Source organism: Ictalurus punctatus, chromosome 25, assembly GCF_001660625.3.
Source record: "Ictalurus punctatus breed USDA103 chromosome 25, Coco_2.0, whole genome shotgun sequence".
Taxonomy (NCBI): Eukaryota; Metazoa; Chordata; class Actinopteri; order Siluriformes; family Ictaluridae; genus Ictalurus; species Ictalurus punctatus.
The window spans coordinates 5,447,042-5,468,630 of NC_030440.2; the positions used below are offsets into that span (position 1 = coordinate 5,447,042).

The following is a 21,589-nucleotide window of genomic DNA, read 5'->3' on the forward strand; positions in this document are numbered from 1 at the left end:
TGGAATGAGGTGGTCCAACTTGTCGACCTTTTATTGAAAGCCAACTTTAAATAGGATCAAACAACGGATTGTGCTCTCAGAGAGTAAATAGATGCAATCTTTTAATTGAACCGATATCTCATGTGAGTCAGCACAGTGGCGCCCACTGATGTCTGACCACCGATGACGTCAACGGAGAGCTCTCATTCAGGGTAAATACACTTCCACGTGCATCATTACCGGTTTAACAGGCACTTAGGACTAAACACAAACACTGCACAAAACCTGTTCCAGGGTTATGAAGCCTCGGCTACATGTGTGGATGGTTTTGTTTGTTGTTGTTGTTGTTGTTGTACCACGAGCCCCCTCCCACCCTGCACGTGCCGTGTGCACGTATCTCATGTGTAAACCTGACACATGTGGCATGTGTATAAAGCGCGAATGGAAACATTTACACGGCCATTTTAAAACAATGAAACCACAATCATGCACAAATCTTTCTGGAAAAGCCCTTTCTTCCACAGCTGTCACGTTCACACTTTCTCATACACACACTGACACATGGTAAATATGTCACGAGCCAAAAATAATCCAGCAGATTACTGGTGCAACTGGTGTATGCTTCAATCTGCCTAAATCCAATGTGTCTCATTTAAATTCGTGCACAAACTTATTTAATTGAGGGGGACACACACTGAATGGAGTAATGAAATCCTGTTTTGGTAAAATAATAATAATAATAATAATAATCATAATAATAATCATAATAATAATAAGCCTTCACAAATGAGTTTTTAATAGGCTATTACTCCACCTCAGTTTTTCATACCGTCTCCTACAGTGAGACATGAGACTGCGTGTGTCTTGTGTTTGCAATGTTCTCAATGTCTTCCGCTCTACCCCCCCAAAAAAAAAAAAAAAAATTCAGCAAACGAGGAAAACAAGTCTACAACACTAACGTGCCCCAAACGACATCCGCGATCATGGGCAAAGACAGATATTTCTACACATTAGACCCTTTTTTTCAAGTTTGCAGACTAGACAACGATAACGGTTTGGAGAAGTCGAGAGCAATACCAGTTCAATGCAACCCTCTGAACAGCAGCAAGGGCTCCCTTCTGTCTTACCTCCCAGCCGAGGCTGAAGCCTGGAGAAGCGCAGCAGTCAGTGCACACCGTCCTCAACTACAGGAGGAATAATCACCCTGATGGATAGTTCCCCTGCAAACACTACAAGTCGCTTTAAATATCTGTCCTGACGCCGGAACCCAACGCCTTGTCCAACACATAGTGTTTTTCAGAACCTCATCATCCCGATGTCCGATCACATGTTCCTTAAAGGGACACGACTGCGTTTCAAAATAAATAAATAAATAAATAACATTCCAGCATATGTTCAACATATGCCGCTTTCCAAGTTTTATATCGCAACCGATAAGTACACGTCGGGTGTAACGTTAAGTGGAAATTAAGTGGTGATTTATATCCGACTTACACGACTTGCATGGCTGTGAGGCGGCCATTTATGTAAACACACCGTGGAGTGAGTTGTTCGTATATTAAACCCCCAGACACTCCGTGAACACGTGGTTCCAGTGTGAAGCCCCTCACTCCATCCACTCACTCAGCCCTTCCGCGTGCTTTATATGCACAAGTTCATAAAATATGTCACTATAATTTCATCTGTCACTATGTATCATGAAATATTATCTGTTACTATTAACTGTGAAGAAGATTTCTTGTAGTTGGTGATTATTGTGTGGTGAAAATGCACTTGGCAGGTGTATCTCGTTATACTGAGGACAGTATACACTGCTCAGTTTGTCAATCCCTCTTTGTCAGGGTTGGACCAGGGTTCACAAAGGTATAAGCCTTATAACTATTAACAGGAAGAAGCCACCTGATGTCTGTGACATCTCTCTCTCTCTCTCTCTCTCTCTCTCTCTCTCTCTCTGTCTTTCTCTCTTAATTTTCTGTTTTATTTTCTTCACCTTTATGCCATACTCTCAAACAGTCTCCTCGATATTTTGAACATGACCTGCAGTGTAACTATCCTACTTTCTTGGAAGCAAAGTGTTCTCTAGTGGTTCATTGTATAATTAAGGGCCCCTAGCGCGATACACAGCCTAGATGAAAACCATGGATAACCGTAAATCCACACTAAGTAGGCAGATGAGAATACAACCTAAAAAGGAAAGAGAAGCCACCGTTATTTTTTCTCCATTCCTCACAGTTCACATTGAAAACGAACTCTGAACTAAAATGGGCCGAAAAGTCTGGACATGCTGTCACTGCTGGCTATTTAGTTGGAGCTTGAGGCAATGCAAGGTGACAAACAGGAAAGAAATCAGTGTGCTAAGGTAATACTGCTTTCTGCATAGCACAGAGGCTAATTCAATACTCATAATGGATGTATAATGTATTAATGTACACTATATGGCCATAAGTATATGCGACCACCTGACCATCACACCCATATGTGTTGTTGACATCCCATTCCAAAACTACAGAGTATTAATGCCCATATGTGCCCCTCTTTGCTGCTATAAAACCTCCACTCTTCTGGGAAGGCTTTCCACTAGATTTTGGCGCATGAAAACATCTTGCATCCTGCCATTTTGAATATATCAAATATGAGTGGAACCAAGGGTTCTCATGCATTCGTCACCTCTAGATTAGATTACTGTAATGCCATACTGTCTGGATGTTCCAGTAGGAATATAAATAAGCTCCAATTAGTCCAGAATGCAGCTGCTAGAGTCCTAACTAGAACCAGAAGATACGACCATATCACACCGATATTATCAATACTGCATTGGCTCCCAGTAAAATCTCGCATTAATTATAAAATACTTTTATTAACCTATAAAGCACTAAATGGTCTTGCGCCACAATATCTAAGCGACCTTTTGGTTTTATATGATCCGCCACGCCTACTTAGATCAAAAGATGCAGGCTATTTGACTGTACCTCGAATATGAAGGCTATAGCAGGGGGAAGAGCTTTCTTTCAGTCTTCCTATTAGTGTTCGGGACTCAGACACAGTCTCAGTGTTTAAGTCTAGGCTTAAAACGTATTTGTTTAGTCAAGCCTACCCTGACTAGATTCTGTTCTACTACTTCGCAGTCATAATAATCTTTTCTCTCCCTCTCTCCTTTCGCCGAGCCCCACACGAATTTATGGAGATACTAGATATCCAGATCCTTTCTTCCTCTGGATGGAGCTCAAATCTTCTCTAATTCCAGACTGCTGGGACTACGGCTGCTCTTAACGCCATACAGACTTCATATAAATCCAAAATGAACTTTTTCACATTATCTGTTGTTACCCAGATGAGGACGGGTTCCCTTCTGAGTCGGGTTCCTCTCAAGGTTTCTTCCTCTTAAAACATCTTAGGGAGTTTTTCCTTGCCACCGTCGCCACTCAGTGGCTTGCTCAGTTGGGATAAATTCGCACCTTTAATATCTGTATACCATGTTGATATTTCTGTAAAGCTGCTTTGAGACAATGTCTATTGTAAAAAGTGCTATACAAATAAAATTGAATTGAATTGAATTGAATATTGGTTCATTGTATAATTAAGGGTTGGTAGCTTTAAAAATGGTTCTACTTGAAACCCTTACTAATAGGGAAATCCACTGTTGTAGGCTTCTATATGAAACTTTTACGGGTTCCCCTAGAAGTCTGGGCTGAAAAATCAAGCTTGGTCTGACTAGTTACCAGGTGCCAAAAACACAGGCCAAGCTGGTCAAACTGGTTGATCTTCGTTGGCAGCTGATACATTATTTGCTAAGCTTCCTTATTATTTAATCAAATGTATCAGTAAATGTTTGAGATTGTCTAATGGTGTTACTGTTCTAAGTCAAGACCAAACAAGGAACCTTGGAGTTGTGGGGCGGCTCTGTTCATTTTGTTAATTTTCTGAGGGCTCATTGGCATAACACAACCCTGACCACAGGACCATCCCAACAAGTGTTATTTTTCTGGATCATTCTCAGTTATTAGACACACCTACCATGTTGGCTCAATTTGAATCTGTACAGTTAGACATTATAGTTCAAATATAGCATATATATAGAATATCGTATATCAGATATATAGTTTTTCGCAACCACAGTTTGTGTTAATTGGTCAGTTTCAAACCATAGAGCTACTGTGGGCGGTTCGGGAGAATAATCTTAACCCCACACCACATACAATACACTACAATGTCCCTATCAAGTCAGTGCCACTACTGTGCTGAGAATGGGGCCTAATAAATTGGTCACTGTGTGTATGTCTAGGTTCTTAATCTATTCAACACAAAACAACTCGTCATAAGTCAAACTCGTCAACAAATAGTCATCAGTTGCAGCAGGTGGCAGCAAAATAGGCTGTCAATTGAAAGGGCTTTAGATGATTGTGAGAAGCTCAGCATGTTCTAGTGCAAGCTCACTGTAGGTCTGAGGATCATTTGTGTTTTTTCCCCTTCGAATTTTCCGCAAACCATAAACACTGCATTGTTTACAGTGCATATATCATTTGTGCCAGCTACACTGTAAGCCTTTCATTAAACTCTTGCACAAACAAGTAATTATTCTATCTGCCACTTATCTTAACCCATAAAAGTAAATGTGAATTCTTTTTCATGACACCATCTTATTTAATGATGGAGTACAGCATGCAGCAGACCCTTTCTTTTATATTATTTGTTTTGTCTAGGCCAACTAAGAAAGCTTTATTATAACACCGCTTCCTGTATGCATCTTGGTTTTGAGATAAAAACGTTGTATGTAAGCAACTCATAAAACAGAGCTTCCACTTGTTAAGAGACTATGTTAATGAAAAGCCTGTGGATGATAAGCTTTAAGATTCAGAAACCATAAACTAGCAGTTGAGTCACAACAACCCAGCATTTTAGAGCTAAGTAGGTTTGCCTTTAACCACCATTACTTGGAAAATTTTACCCACTTGCACAAACTATTTAGAAAAAAAAAATTTAAAACATGAAAGCACACAGGACACATTCAGGTAATGTATTTATTTGATTATTCTGCACCCACTGAAGCACGGATACATACGTAGGTTTCTCTGGTAAAGTCCAACCTACACATACAAAGCAATGGAAAGCTGAAGGAGGGCTAAATATTGTAGAAGCATTGACTTCAGTAAAATAATCAATATTTTTACATTCTGTAGCAAATTTATTACATACTGGGATGAATTTAATATTAAAATGTCCTTGTAATATTATTAATTTGTTCATTTATCGTTTAAGCTAGTCAGGGTTGTGGTGGATCTGAAGCCAGTCCTGGGAACAATAGCTGTGACACACACTGAATTTAACTTAATGCAGACACACACACACACACACACACACACACACACACACACACACACACACACACACACACACGCCTTTCAAGCATGCAAAACTACATGCAGACAGGAACACAAGGTCAGGCTCAAACTATTATTATAAAGTAGTAGTAGCAGTAGTAGTAGTAGTAATAAAAATAATAATAATAATAATAGTAATACAAAAGTCAGTAAACATAAATGTTAATTAACTAAATAAACAAACAAACATGAGAATACTAATGAACAAAAAAACATGAGAAAAAAATAATAAAAGCAGTAAAACATGGGATGCTCTAATGTCTAATGGGACACTGATAAAAGAATTTAACTTAATATCCTACCCGTTATTTCAGCACTAATAAAGGTCACTTCAAATAAATATATCTGTATATTCTATTCACATAACAATGTGTGCTATCTAAATTCTAGTTAATGATGGAATAAAATACCTAAAAAAAAAACCCCACAATTTTGAAAACAACTATTATGCTACATATTAGTGTAATAACAGTATTTTTGAAGTAATACAATGAAATTGTCACATTTGCTCATTACTTATGCCAATTTCCATTTTCAGAACTGCAGGGAGGGTTATGCTTTCATGAAATGTTTCACGCTGAAAAAGTTATGTCCCGTACCATAAATATAGGGGATGATACCTGTATAAAGCGTCGTGATGAAGAACTCCAGCTCTGACCAAGCAGGAAAGTCATATGGGTTATACACGAAGTGAAGAATCAGATACAAAATGCAGTCCACCTGGAAGAGTGTCATTGCAGCCAGGATGCCGATGGTGCTCCGGTGGAACACATCATGCTCGTGATGATGGTGGACGGCTACGGCACCTGGATCTGACTCATGCAGTGCATCCACCGCCTTTTGCTGAATTATTAAAATCTTGATGATTAAGACACTTGTCCATGTGACAATGATGAGAGGCAATACATGACAGATGGTGATAAAAAGGTTCTTGTAAATGCTGTTTACAGTGGGACAGTGAACTTCTGAACATTGGAAAAAATCTGCTGGACAGACTTCTGTAGTGGAATTTTCCATATGCCAAGTGTCCTGGTTTATGAAGTAAGTCGGCAGACCTAAAAGCACAGCTACCAAAATGCATCCCATACTAAGACCAATTGCAGCTTCCCTGCTATCCATAAAGATAGGTGCGATTATCCGCATGGCAGCGTTGTGTATCTTCTGATAGCGGTAGAAGCTGATAAGCACTGTGAAAAAGATGCTGGCATTTTCTCCACAGATATTTAGAAATTTTAGCGCAACACAGGACAAAATGCTTACGGTTTGTATAGATTGGACAATGGCATCATAGATGTCCACAAGCATAATCTCCGCAAAGTTTGTGATAGCCAGTCCAAGCAGGAAAATTTCGAATGTCTTCACTCGTGTCAGGTGGAGGATTGATATGATCAAGACCCCATTTCCTACTATGCCAATGACAGAAATTATGATCCTTAGCACAAACAGGGGGAAAACACTCTGCTCCATCAGATTACTGTGCTAGATGACTGTCTGTAGTCTGTAACTGCAGAATGATGCTGCACAATTAGTACATTTGCCTTCTCTACCGTTTTTTCTGCCTCAGTGAATCAGAGAGCTTGATGTCAAGAGACTTACAGAAATGTACTGGCTGCTCACTGGTTAATTGGGACTTGAGGAAAAGCTGAAGGATCTATAGAGGACTGGGAGCCATATAATTGATGCCTCAGAGCTTTGTCATCCTATCTTGAGATGATCAAAGCACTCGATGTCCTTGTTTTTCCATGAGGCTTACTGGTCTGTATTCAGCACTGAGTAGGTAATATATCACAGTGTGTGAACGTCACTGAGACCCCATTCATGAAGTTACACCTGAGTCATTATTTTACCGTATAATGTACATAGAACAGGTTTATCTTACCGAAAGTTTATTACACAACAAAGTGTTCATATTAACAACTCCACCTGTTTTCATTTAACTCCAGCCTAACGCAAATTATCACCGTAAGCTTTAATTCAGCATTCGGGATTTAGCTGAGTAGTGATGCTGTACAGTATAATTACAGATGATTTACTTGAAACCAGATGTTGTATAAAGGGTAGATAATGTCACTGCTTCAACAGCAGGTTACACGACAACAAGTTAATATTTGCATGCAAAAGTGTGTCCTTGCCTGGACACATTGTCTCACCAATATAAAATAAGTATTCTCATTCTAGGAAACAGATTCTAGGATGTTGTATTACAGGATAATTACAGTTTGTGTGTAAGAGAGTATCATAACTACATGAGTCTTTGCAGAAGCCAAACCCAAGCACAGAATAAAATGCAGTGCTATCTAGCATAATGCAACAGTAGACTGTGGCAAATTACCTTGAAATCTTACAGGTGACCCTAAATGACTACTTATACCATTTATGGCAAGAAATGGCAAATATTTACATACCTATAAGATGGTAAATAGGTCTTAGTTAACTTTACTTTTGTTTAACCCTATATACCTTAGGGATTACTAGGGATATTTTAGGCTGAGCACTCCTATTTTCATTTATAGTAATATATTCCATGAGGTCCATATTGTCCAGCCTAATGTCCAGAGATAGAATATCTATAAGTCAGTACTTTCATTTCAAAATAGTTGCAGTAGTTTGTCTTAAAATAATTAGCTACATGAATATACTCTATGAATTATATTGCTTATTTATTTATTTATTTATCTATCTATCTATTTATTTATTTATTTTTTTTACAATTTAGGGTGTGGTTTAAGCCAGTGGTTTTCAAAGTGGGGGCCGCCAGGGGGCGCCCGGGGGGCCTGAACAATTTGGTGTGAAAAATAAATAAATACATGATTCTCACTCTCAGACAACCACACACACACACACACACACACACACACACACACACACACACACACACACACACACACACACACACAATCAATTCGTAATGTAATGTAAAGATGAAAGAGGTAATTATTAATAAAAAAAGGGGGATATATTCAGAAGTCTGTATTTTTTAATGTGTTTTAAAGACATCTTGCAAAAGGGGGGCCTCAGTCAAATGTTAATGACATTTGGGGGGCCTTGCCCTGGAAAAGTTTGGGAACCCCTGGTTTCAGCAAATTTCATGATGCACACTCATAGGCACACTCATAAACACTCATTAAATAACACCTAGTGGAACTAAACTGTAACTAATTGCAAACCATATGGGTGTTTTACTAAAATGTACCAAAATAGCCAAACTTCACATCCAGCATACACTGAGTCAGGGCATAACATCATTTTAATAATGATCCTTTTTTTAAAGACCTACAATCATTTTCATTAACTGACCATTTTCACATATGTAAGACATACACATTACCCATCAATAACTGATAAATAATGTCTTACATTTCGTGATGTTGGTTACATTCAGTAGGCTGATGGTGACTTTTTTTTTTGTTTGTTATTGCATATATTTACTGTGCTTGAAGGAATAATAATAAGCAAACTGGTGAGCAATAAACCCTCTGAAATGTAATTTGCTCTCAATTTGCTTATATGAACATGAACTAAATCCAGCCCTACAATCATGTAGGTCAAATGCTAAACGTGACTTTTTATGGGACATTACAATTAGCTTACGGTCCCCTCTGAAATGATTGCAAGGCGAATTATATTGTTTTCACTATACATTGATTTTATTTCCTGATATTTACATCTAGATGTTTTAAAGATAAAACAAGGCACCTTTGGTGGCAGATCACCCAATTTTTAGGTGAGCAAAAGTATAGGAACATATTAGTCTTAAAGTAAATTAAAGTAAATAACACTTAATATATGGTCGCATATCCCCTGCTTGCAATAACTGCATCAAGCTGGTGACCCACTGACATCACCAAACTGTTGCATTTTTCTTTTGTGTTGCTTTTCCAAGCTTGTACTGCAGCTTCTTTCAGTTGTTTGTTTCAGGGGGTTTCTCCCTTCGGTCTCCTGTTCAGGAGTTGAAATGCATCCTCAACTGTCTTAAGGTCTGGTGACTGACTCGGCCAGTGTAAAACCTTCCACTTTTCCCCGATGAAGTCCTTTGTTGAGTTGGCAATGTGTTTTGGATCAATGTCTTGCTGCATGAAGAGGTTCCTCCCAATTAGATCGGATGCATTTCTCTGTAAATTGGAAGACAGATTGTTTCTGTAGACTTCTGAATTATTTCTGCTGCTACCATCATGAGTTACATCATCAATAAAGATTAGTGAGTCTGTTCCAGAAGCAGCCATGCAAGCCCAAGCCATGACACTACCTCTACCATGCTTGACTGTTGAGCTTGTATGTTTTGGATCACGAGCAGATCCTTTCTTTCTCCACACTTCGGCCTGATTTTTTAAAAAACCTTTGTGGCTCATCTCTTCATTTATTTGTAAATTCCAAATTGGCTTTCCGTTTTTTATTTATTTATTTATTTTTTACTGCTGATGAGTGGTTTGCATCTTGTGGTATGGCCTCTATATTTCTACACTTGTAGTCTTCTTTGAATGGTGGATTGTGATACCTTCACCCCTGCCCTGTGAAGGTTGTTGGTGATGTCACTAACTGTTTTTTTTTTTTTTTCTTCACAGCTCTCACAATGTTTCTGCCATCAACTGCTGTTTTCCCTGGCCAACCTGTTTCATGTCTGATTGTTAGTACACCAGTGGTTTCTTTCTTTTTCAGGACATTCCAAATTATCGTACTGGCTATACCCAATGCTTGTGCAATGCCTCTGATTGATTTTCCCTCTTCTTCAAAATGGATTGCTTTTCTCCCATAGATAGCTCTCTGGTCTTGATGCTGGTTTATCCTTTTTAACAATGAATGCAATCTTCATAGGCAATCAGTTTAACAGGGCACACCTGGGCAGCAAGAAACACCTTCAGTCACACGTTCTAATATTTTTGATCACTTGAAAAAAAATTGTGGGTTCAAACACAAGGTGTCACGTTCTAAGTTGTTTAACACATCCAGATGTGTAGAAATATTCATAAGCTGAAATACTGCTCTATCATCTCATATTCATATTTTGATCTCAAACTCAAATGTCTTCAATGTAGAGCGAACACAATAGAAATTGCCTTGGAGGGGATTCCTCTTCTCCTCAAAGAGCCTGCGCGGTTGTGCGAGCCGCCATGGCTGCGCTGACGTCACGCCCGTAGGCCGCGCACGCATGTGTGTATATATAAATATATATATGTGTGTGCGCGCGCTACAGTTGACGTAATGCACGGTACAGTTCGGTACTAAGAGACAATGAAGCCGAAATACGGCGAAGAAACTCGTGGAGCACTTTCAGCACGTGTGCGGTGCTGACGATGAAAGGCAAGTGGGCTGTAGATAAAACACGCGCGCTTAGAAAAAAAAATTAAACTCATGGCCACGGAATGCGTGCGCGCTGTTTCCTTTCTGAAGCGCGTGCAAAAAGCGGGACTCCCGCTTCGCGTTGGACTTCTGCGGGAATCACGCGCTGTCTTGGTTTGCGCGCATGTGCAGTCAGTCGCGTGTATTTCAGCTCCATACAAGCCACCATTGGTGAGTTTGGGTTCTTCGTCGAAGTTGTCCAGCTTTGCGCAGCTCGCACGGTAACAATATGCTTTATTTGCTTTATTTAGCAGCAAAAATGTATAAATACTGTACATTTCGACCGAAGTGTATTGTATCTACACATGTATTAGCATGAAGCCGTGCGCTTAGGTTTGTTTTTGCAAAGAGCAGCTAGCTAGCAGCGCTAATTAGCAATAGCTAGCTACAGTACTTATTTACCTACTTACCTAGCTAGCTAGCTAACTAACTCATCAGGTAGCTAAAATAATTTCTACCCTGTGTGCACAATGCTCATGTTTCTAAAGAATACGGACTTGAAATACTTCTTATTTAGTCCATTTAGCAACAGTGCTGTTCTACACAGTGAGTTTACGCGCATTCGTCGTGTTCTTTTTCCAGTTTCTAATGCAAGGATCGTCAAGATGTATTTATACCGGAAGTGTGTGTTGAAGTTGGATTCGTAACATGTTTAGCGAGATGGCTAACTAGTGGTTAACATAATGGTTTTGTATCTTTACTTAAAGACTAATGGGAAACTGTACACAGCTAGAAAAACGGCGGAGTGTTTGTGGTTCTGTCTTTTAGACTAATCACAGAAGCGGTACGCTTTAGTTTTGTCCAGTGTACTTTGCTTTCCTGTACAGAGATGAGCTGTAACTCTTCATACAAGTGTAGGTTAGTGGAATAAAGTTGGTGTGACGTTTGATATTCGTGGAAATTAAGGGACCGTCTCTGAAGTTACATACGACATTGTTATACACGTTTCTAATTTCAATAACATTTGAAGGGAATGACTTAAAGTCACACGTCCTGACTTAAAGTCACGAACTGTAAAGTGTTCATCTAGGTGTCAGGTATGATGCACACCTTTTTATATTTTTGATATGTATTAAAATAAGCTATTAAAACACATTTAAATTTGACATGTATTTCACTACAGAATGGGCCCATACACAAAATATACAATTATTTAAAGTGTACAGTACACACAACCAACTGTTAATGCTATTAAATCACACAAAAAATCAGATATCGCCATGTATTTCACTACTGAATGGGCCCATATACAAAATATACCATAATTTAAAGCTCAATAGCATTTGTGGAATGCAAATGCAGGAACCAAAAAAAAAAATACCTTCACGAGTACATGAAGGGGTTCAAAATGACCCGTACGGGATTGAGTGATTTTCTTTGTTCAAAAAATACATGTCCTATTAATGAAATAATTTATATATAAATATATTTCATTAATAGATTAAATTAATGAATTAATTAAAGATTAATGAAATTATCAATTTTATATATATATATATATATATATATAATATAATATAATATTTGTGTGTGTAATGATTTCATTAATAGGACATCTATTTTTTTAAGAAAACCACTCAATCCCGTACGGGTCATTTTGACCCCCTTTATGCATTTGTGAAGGTTTTTTTTTGGTTCATGCATTGTAGGATTAAATATCAAAAATCTAAAAGGTGTGCGTCATAACTGACACCTAGTCGAACACTTTACAGTTGGTTGTGTGACTACATCCTTCCCTTCTAATGCTATTGAGCTTTAAATTATGGTATATTTTGTGTATGGGCCCATTCGGTAGTGAAATACATGGCAATATTTGATTTTTTGGGGTATTTAATGTGATTTAAATCGCATTAAATACCCCAAAAAATCAAATATTGCCATGTATTTCACTACCGAATGGGCCCATACACAATACATACACAATTAATATAAAAATTTTATATTAATGTGACTTAATAGCTTATTTTGATAAATATAAAAAAAGAGGTGTGCGTTATTGCTGACACCTAGATGAACACTTTACAGTTGGACGTGTGACTGTAAGTCATTCCCTTCAAATGCTATTGAAGTTAGAAACGTGTTTATCAATGTCGTTTGTAACTTTAGAGACGGTCCCTTAATTTCCACATATTCGTGAATATCGAATGTCCGTCAAACCAACTTTATTCCAGTGTGCATCTTTAGAGTCTTAGAGATGTTACACACACCAACCTGACAGCAGAAGAGCAGTGAGCACTTTTCTCTGCCCTGATAACTTTATTGTAATGTGCTGTATTTCTCTTACTTTCCCGCATGTCCCCATGTGAAACAGTTTACAAATCTAGATTTGATAAAAAAAAAAAATTGTTTGAAGTTTTGAATGAATGTTAAAACATGCAAGAGGATTATTTATTTTGCGAGCATTTAGCTTGATTTGACTCAGATCTAACGAATTACATAGATGACCATACATGTATATGGTGTGTGTGTGTACGTATATAATATAATATAATATAATATAATATATAATATAAATAATAGGGTTGCAGGGTATACCAATACTACAGTAGTATAGAGGGTATGTACATGACTTCACGGTAGGCGGAACCCGCCGCGGACACGCCCACTGAGTGACAAAAAGACAGCGTCAGCATTAGTGTACAGTGTGAATTCAGTGAAAACAGAAACGCATCTAAAATGGGAAAAAGCTGCTGTGATCGAATTGTGTCTAAGTGGAGCAGTGTAAGTTGTTTTGGCATGTGGTATTCATGTTGTACAATGATGAATCATTTGCTACATATTTCTTTTTAAACACTGCCTATTTCCACTGTTGAATAATGGAGGCTCATTCATTCTGACTGTGTTTTACCTTCACAAATGTGTAACGTTAGTAAGTGGAAACTTTGTTAGCTACAAACTAGGACCAGCTAGCTTAGGGGTTACCAGATAAAATTATAGAATAAGAAATAGAAATATTTGTACATACAACCAGAATGTTTATTGGTGTTCTTGTCACTTTAATTTCTCCAAGAAAACACGCCTTGAAGTAGGACCGAGCGTCAAGACTTTTGTATGCCTTCAGGCTTCAGGTACATATAAATGTCAGGAAAACCGATTTCCGGACTATGGATCACAGGTTCTTGGGCAAGTTGTAAGGGTCACTGTCAAGTCCAACTGCCTTTAATTTAAGCTGATAATCGTTAGTTATACTAGTGTTTTCGCAGCTTTCCCTTTTAAACCCAGCCATTTTACTGTATGTTTTTTCCCATTCAGTCTGGCCGAGGGGGCGTGGTCCAGCGGGAAAGTGACGTCAATGCACACCCTCTAAAGCTTCAAAATACAGCCGATTCCACTGTATTTTTTTTAATACGGTGAGTAATGTCAGTAAAGAAGTACCATAAGTAATATATGTGCGGCAGTTAATAATACTTTCGCTAAAACGACGCATCTCACTGCTTTTGCAGAATACACAAAGGTTAGTGACACTTCATTTAAGTTAAATTATTTACCTTAAGCTTTAAAGATTTCCTGTTTGCTACCAAGCAAGTTAACGTTATGCTAACGCTGTGTGCAAATAATAAAATCAGGGTTCGTGCAAGGTGCTTGAAGTACTTGAATTTGGCTTTTTGAATTGTGAGTGCTGGAAAACCTTGGAAATAGCTATTTTCTATCTAGCGGTGCCTAAAAAGTGCTTGAATTATTAAGTTATTATAAATAACTTTAAAGTGTTTGTATTCGTGTTCTATTGAAAATAATCATTTAAAATATGACTCCCTGCTGCAGCCCCCTTATTTCTGTAAATTTGGTTCATTTTGGCCAACCACAATTCTGAAAATCTTGGGACAGTATGGAAAATGCAAAAAAAAACTGACTTTGAAAATTTACTTCACCCTGTACTATACTGAAAATACATTATTAACACATTATTTGATGTTTTTGTGAATTTAATTTATTTTTGAAAATATACACTCATTTCAAATCTGATGACTGCAACACACTCCAAAAAAAGTTGGGACAGTCAACTGTTTACCGCTGTGTAACATTACCTTTTCTTTTAATAACACTTATTAAGCGTTTGGGCGCTGAGTGAAGACACCAGCTGGTTAAGTGTAGCAAGTGGAATTTCCCCCCATTCATCCATTAAGCATTTCTTCAGCTGTGCAACTGTATGGGGCATTTGTTGCCTTATTTTGTGCTTCATAATGCACCACACATTCTCAATCAGAGACAGGTCAGGACTGCAGACAGGCCATGCTAGCACCCACACTCTCTGCTTACACAACCATGCACTGGTAATCCAAGTAGAATGTGTTTTGGTGTTGTCCTGCTTTGGATGGCAGCATATGTTGCTACAAAATGTGCACATATCTTTCTGCATTAATACTGCCCTCACAGATGTGCAGGTTACCCATGCTATGAGCATTGACACACCCCCTTACCATGACAGACGCTGGCTTTTGGACCTGACGCTGATAACAGCTTGGATGATCCTTTTCCTCTTTGGCTCGGAGAACATGATGGCTGTTTTGTCCAAAAACTATTTGAAATGTTGACTTGTCTGACCACAAAACACGATTCCACTGTGCTACTGTCCATCTCGGACGAGACCGAGCCCAGAGAAGTCGGCGGTGCTTCTGGACAGTGGTGTTTGGCTTTTGCTTTGCATAGTAAAGCTTTAACTTGCATCTGTGGATGCAGCGGCGAATGGTGTTGAATGACAAAGGTTTACCAAAGTATTCCTGAGCCCATGTCAGGATATCCATTACAGACTCATGACGGTTTTTAAGACAGTGAAGTCTGAGTGATCGGAGATCACACACATTCAGAACTGATTTTTGGCTTTGCTCTTTACGCACCGAGAATTGACCGGATTCCTTGAATCTTTTAATTATATTGTGCGCTGTAGAAGGTGAAATGCCCAAAATTCTACTGATTTGTCTTTGGGGAATGTTGTTCTCAAAGTGTTGGATTATTCGTTAATGCAACTGTTGGCAGATTAGCGAGCCTCGACACATCCTTGCTCTTGAAGTACTAGGCTGTTTTTTGGAGGCTCCTTATATACTATGAATAGACGATTGCCTCACCTGTTTCACATCACCTTCTTATTTCAACTTGTCACATCACTATTAGTCCTAAATTGCCCCTAGTTTTTTAGAACGTGTTGCGTACATAAATTTCAAAATAAACATTTACCTTAAAAACAAAAACAACTATGCAGTTGATTAGGTAAAACATCAAACACCTTCTCTTTATACATTTTTTTTTGTTTAAATACAAATCAAAGTAAATTGACAAATCATTCCTCTGTTTTTTTTTTTTTTATTACCATTTTCCATGCTTATGAATTAACACAGTATTGCATGGTATCGTGATACTACTTGGTATATTAACGTGAAATATGTTTATGGTATTGTGACAATAATTTATATGTATAATTTTCTGCAAAAAAGCACGAAAACTCTGCAAATTGCACCGTAAATTCAATTTTTGGAAAACATTTACTGGTCACTTTATTACACCTACCTGCATTGTTAGTACGTCATTAATCCTGGTCCGGCCTCCTGGTGCTCAGTTTCTGCCCACAGGACTGCTGTTGCCTGGCTGGATTGAGCTTGTCGTCTTTTATCAACACAGCAGTAACATCAAAGACAAATGAATAGCAACTGATGGACTACTTTCAATAATTACAAACTTAAATGTTATGTGACTACAACTTACCTGTTTGCACAAAGACCCTGCACCAGGTGACGGGTATTGATTTTAGACGTTACGTGATATCCAAGTGTTCTGTCATTGTTTTATCTTACCTCAGTCATACTGTTTTTTTTTTTTTTTTTATAAATATGTGTTTCTGTTCAATAGGATGCCTAGCAAACAAAGTCTGGCTCTAGGGTGAAAGAATCAGACTGCCCTTTACAGGATTGACTGTGGCTTTAATATTGCTTACACCATGAAGGGTGAAGGAACTGAACTGACATTGGAAAAGGAGAGATTGCCAGGAAATGCTTGTCTAGTCTCCACTCCACACTCAGTGTCTGTGGTTTTGAAGCCTGGCGAAATTGATGAGTGTTGCAACAACCAAGCAAACCAGCGAGTTACCTTGTCCCCTATTACACTTACTCAAAGCTCTACCCAGGAAAGTCACACAAGCCGGGACATTAAAGCTACTCTGGAGAATGAATCGGTTTGGAGTCGGTTTCACAGCTTGGGCACAGAGATGATCCTCACAAAGCAAGGCCGGCGCATGTTCCCTTGCTGTCGCTTTAGACTGAGTGGATTAGATCCACAAAGGAAGTACTTTCTGGTTATGGAAATCATGTCTTTAGATGATTTTACCCACAAATGGAATGGAAAGACATGGGAGCCTGTTGCAGTGGATGAGCCGCATGTGCGGGGACAGATTTGTGTTCATCCAGAGTCCCCAGCCCTGGGCCAACAGTGGATGGATAGCCCTGTATCCTTTTACAAGGTGAAGCTAAGCAATGACTCCTTGGACCAAGAGGGCTGCGTGCTTTTGCGTCCAATGCACCGCTACCTACCGCGACTGCATATTGTTCCTGTGGATCCAGATTCAGAAAGGACTATTGCACTTGATGGTCCAAATGTTAAGTTATTCAGCTTCCCCCAAACGGAGTTTTATGCAGTCACCAGCTACCAGAACCCCCAGATCACTCAGCTTAAAATTGACTGTAACCCTTTTGCAATGGCCTTCAGAGAAGACACCCCGAGCATTCGTCTGCTGCAAGACAAACTCAGGCTCTGCTCTTCTGCTGGTACACACTTCCGATCTCCTCTTCTAAGTTTGGCCCAGAATGTAAGTGGAAAGCAGAAAGAGGGTGCAGTAAAGAGCAAAACCCCAACCTGCATTCAAGACAACAGGTAGTTGAAGGTTTTTTTATTTAGTTATTTATTTTAAATATGATGGTTGAAAAACATTTTTGCAACTCATTAATTTGGGACTGTATTTTGAAACCTGATTTGGGAATTCCTTTTTTTTGGGGGGGGGGGGGGGGGGGGGAATTTGAGCTCTTAGCTGAAAATTATAATCAAATTATTATGTACAGGTAGGACTTTTAGATTAAACAGTTGCCTTTGACATTTGAATATTTTCTTTCTGTCCTTTCAGAAGAAAGGTTGTTTATCCAGGATCAGCATCTCTTAAAGAAGGAGAGGGGATCTTTACTAAAATGAGAATTGCCAATTTCAGTTGCCCAACTGATATGGCTTTGTGCCAAGAGAATACTGATAACAGTGAGAATGATGGAGGAAATGAAGCTGTTGTGAATAAATGTCCTCTGGAACCTGTGCTGGATGAGCATGTAGCACCTTTGGATTTTGAACCAAGTGTAACTGAGTCTTTAGAAGAACCCTTGCCAAGCACTGATGAACCAGTTCCTCAGTTAAGCAGCACTGAAAATCCGAGATCTTCGGAGGCTTCTAAGGATGCTGTTAAGTCTCAAATAATCTGCGCAAACAGTGACTCGCCTACGAAATCATCCATGGCTACTCCGAGTCCTCAGACTCGGGGAGAAATAGAGTCTGGTGCTGTTTCCCTGCCCAGACCACCTTTCCTTGATGGTAGTCAAGTACACGAGCATAAACCAGGACATAGATGTAATCGAAGGAGCAGGAAAGCTAAATCTAAAAGGTGGTCTAATGCAAAGTATGCAAAATCCCCTCCTGCGGTTGTGCCGCTTAATGTTCCTTTGCAACCAGACCTTGAAGATGTGGAGGGAATGTTGTTTGTATCTTTTGTCGCAAAGGTATGATTTTCTGATACGTTTTCTGATCTTTGAATTAAAGTGCTTTGTGACTTATTTGGAACCAAGTGAATATATTTATCATGTTTTTCTCTATAATGGCTTGAGGTGACAATTTCTTTGTTTCTTATTCCAAAGGAAGCCTTAAATATTCCTGTTGAAAACATAAAAGAAAGTGAAACATCTGTGCCTCCACCATCTCCAACACATGACCAGTCAGATAATCATGATGCTGAAGGTAATGAAGAAATGCTCAGACTTTTTGAGTTTTTGCCTTAAATCTTGTTCATTACAACGATAAGTAGTCTGGTGAGATTATTCCTAGGAACTCTTCAAATCTAATCCACACAACACATAGCAAGTCTGTGTTTCTTCTGTGTTACTATAGATGTCAGTCTTTCTATAGAGGAAAGGATCGCCAAATTGGAGAACATTTTACTCCTTCATCTAAAACAGCAAAAGTACAGACAGGTCATTCACCCACGCCTACAAGACGGTGTGTTGAGAATGTGTGTCTATTATTAAGAGTTGACCTATGGGTCGATGTGCTAAAAGTGAAGATTGTTTATTTATTATTGTTATTTATTATGTTTACAGTTGGCATGAAGTTGAGCCTTTTGGATCCAAAGTTACCTATAGACTTGCAGTACCTTGGTGTGCACTTGCCCCATCCCCCACCTATTCACGAGGGTTCGGATAAAATGAATCCCACGAGCCTGTCGTCTTCTCCTGGTGTGTAAAATATTAGTTTGCACTGTCAATTGTTAATGCGTGTTCCTGCAGGGTGAGTGGCTCTTCAAAGATGAACATTTAGAAAAGTATCGTTGTAGTACGGTACTTGAAGGCATGTCAGAACGAGTAACGGATTACTCACTATTTTCAATAAACAAATGGATGACTATTCCGCACCAATTTAATAACTGAAACATAATGCATCCTTATTAGGCTAAGTGGCAAACCATGTAAGGGATTATATAATTTCAGTAAACAAGCAAGTATATTTGAATCAGTATAATAAACAACCTTTGTCACATCAAGTGTATTTAAGTGTATTAAGTGTGTTTATTTGGATACCGTTTCCTGCATCAAGTTATACAAGGACACTCGTCTCAGTAGACATGCATTAGGTAAGGGATAGCGCATGGGATGTAAACATTCAGATGGAGTTGGAAATCTTGAGCAGTAAATTTTGTTCTAATGGCTCTAGACAGCTTGTCACAAGACTTCTGTGGAGGAGACAGTTGTGCAAAACTTTACTGGGTTTTTTTTTTGACACCATCTAATAAAGTTTAGTCTGAACATTCTCTCTATTTTTACTATGATTACCACGTTGGTACATTTTGCCAACACGTTTATTGGGAAGAAAAGATATAGGCCATTTTTCCCCCCTAATGTCGACCAAAAAGAAATCAGTTTGCAAATCACAGATGTTAATTTACTGATCCATTATGTGGATTATATAATTAGTAACATGTAATTACTACAGTTTATTCCTCTGGTGCAGATAAGAGTTATGTCCAAACTGTCCAAATTAGCTACAGTGCCCTCCACTAATATTGACACCCTTGATAAATATGAGCAAAGAAGGCTGTAAAAGATTCTTTGCTCATACATACCTAGGGTGCCAATATTAGTGGAGGGCACTGTATTTGCACAAGATACAGAGAAAAGTTGCAATGCATATTCTTGTTTAGATGCAGCTGGATTTTTTGTGTCACGGACTGGGAAGACTAATGATCCCACAAAGATAAAAGGGTGGAGAGAGAAATTTAAGACCAACACAGTACAGAATGCACCTGAAGGTAAGGACTTGTTATATGAACAAGTATTTCAACACCAGTATGTCTCTGGTCAGGTGAACAGTTTTGATTTCGAAATGTTCTGTTTTTTGAATAGGCCTGAAAAACAGTTCAGCATTCTGTAGTGAAATGCTGGATGCATATCTTGAAAACGAGGCCCAGCAGATCAGCGATCGTGTTGCTGTGTTTTCCAAATGCTCTGCGTTGCCAGTATCATACCAGCTACCTTCGAAGAGCAGCAGTTATGTAGTTACCCTGGATAGTTTACTCAAGACTAGATCTATTTCATCAAGCAAGGTCTGCACTAAACCGACGGACAAAATCCAGCCCGTATCTTCACCTAGAAGATCTCCAAGCTCTGCTGTACCTTTGTCTCCAGTAGGATTTCAAAAGAAAAGGAGAACATTTGCACATCCGTTTCAATCGCATCGACATACAGTTCAAGCCAACAGATCCATGAGCTTTGTTTCTAGACGTGGACTGAAGAAACAACCTGGCAAGTCTCAACTGAGATGGATCCCTGTAAAAGTAAAAGATCAGATGATGCTTGAAGAGATGGAGAAAGAGGCAATCTTTCATGGTAAAGTTCGTACACACATCACTACTATGAGAGCAAAATTTGCTCTTACTTCTCTGCTTAATTTCCAGGTAAGCTTTCCTGAGAACCATATGTGGCAATAATTGCTACTAAATCTATGCTTCATCACTACATGTGAACGAATTCTGTCCTAAGCTGTCATTCATAATCTTTTCAGAAATCGGGTAAAAGGCCTGGGTTCCCCATGCACCATAAAGCTGCAAATGCATGTTCTGAGGATTTCTGTCGTTTGGGCTGCATGTGTGATAGCTTGGACAGGGAAATCCGAGGGCCTACACACTGTCGGAGAGTTGAGTGCATGTTTGACTGCAACTGTTTCAAGCACAAAGTTCTTCTGCTCCACCCTCCAAAAGAGGCAGCAAATGTTCTGCGAGGCAGGAAGAGATCAGTACTGGCTTTTCGTAAGTCCTCTTGTATTCCCTAGTAAATTCGTACTTGTGACCAATACGAATGACTGATTATCGATACATTTGATGAACACTCGGTAGTGTTAATAAGTTGGTTAAAGCTGGATGGAGTGTAAGATTTATTATTTTTATTTTTTAGAAATGTGGAGAAATGTAGTGAGAGTCTAGAAACCAAGAAGTCAAGCTACACACAGGGTTGATGGTAGTGAACAAGCTATTTGCATTTGGAAAAGAGCATAGCACAACCCACTCTGTAAAGTGTTCTTCCACCCCTTACTTGCAGTACCATATTTTAACCAGTAAGGGTTTAAATGCCTGAAAGTATCTAACAAACTTTTACCTAAAATTGTAA

The 21,589-nt window shown here is 38.8% G+C and overlaps 2 protein-coding genes across 10 annotated transcripts in view; one reads left to right on the forward strand and one right to left on the reverse strand.

Annotated features, from left to right (window-relative positions):
• Window positions 1-5,909: 5,909 nt before the first annotated feature.
• On the reverse strand, window positions 5,910-6,824 carry LOC124626324 (uncharacterized). Its single transcript, XM_047151128.2, has one exon. It carries the CDS (start codon window positions 6,822-6,824, stop codon window positions 5,910-5,912), a length of 915 nt encoding a protein of 304 aa, XP_047007084.1.
• A 3,699-nt stretch (window positions 6,825-10,523) lies between these two features.
• Window positions 10,524-21,589, forward strand: part of magl (MAX dimerization protein MGA-like) — a 28,472-nt gene continuing 17,406 nt past the window's right edge. For 5 of the 9 annotated variants that reach the window (XM_017456435.3, XM_047150850.2, XM_047150847.2 and 2 more), the window contains exons 1-10: window positions 10,524-10,915; window positions 13,947-14,044; window positions 16,536-17,552; window positions 17,800-18,436; window positions 18,572-18,671; window positions 18,822-18,929; window positions 19,031-19,165; window positions 20,128-20,235; window positions 20,330-20,880; window positions 20,988-21,231. In XM_017456435.3, the coding sequence (XP_017311924.2) occupies window positions 16,624-17,552; window positions 17,800-18,436; window positions 18,572-18,671; window positions 18,822-18,929; window positions 19,031-19,165; window positions 20,128-20,235; window positions 20,330-20,880; window positions 20,988-21,231 (2,812 nt within the window). In that variant the 5' untranslated portion in view covers window positions 10,524-10,915; window positions 13,947-14,044; window positions 16,536-16,623. Of the gene's footprint in view, window positions 10,916-13,704; window positions 13,763-13,946; window positions 14,045-16,245; window positions 16,418-16,535; window positions 17,553-17,799; window positions 18,437-18,571; window positions 18,672-18,821; window positions 18,930-19,030; window positions 19,166-20,127; window positions 20,236-20,329; window positions 20,881-20,987; window positions 21,232-21,589 lie in introns of all 9 variants that reach the window. The other 4 variants (XM_047150844.2, XM_047150842.2, XM_047150843.2 and 1 more) reach the window with 4 other exon arrangements.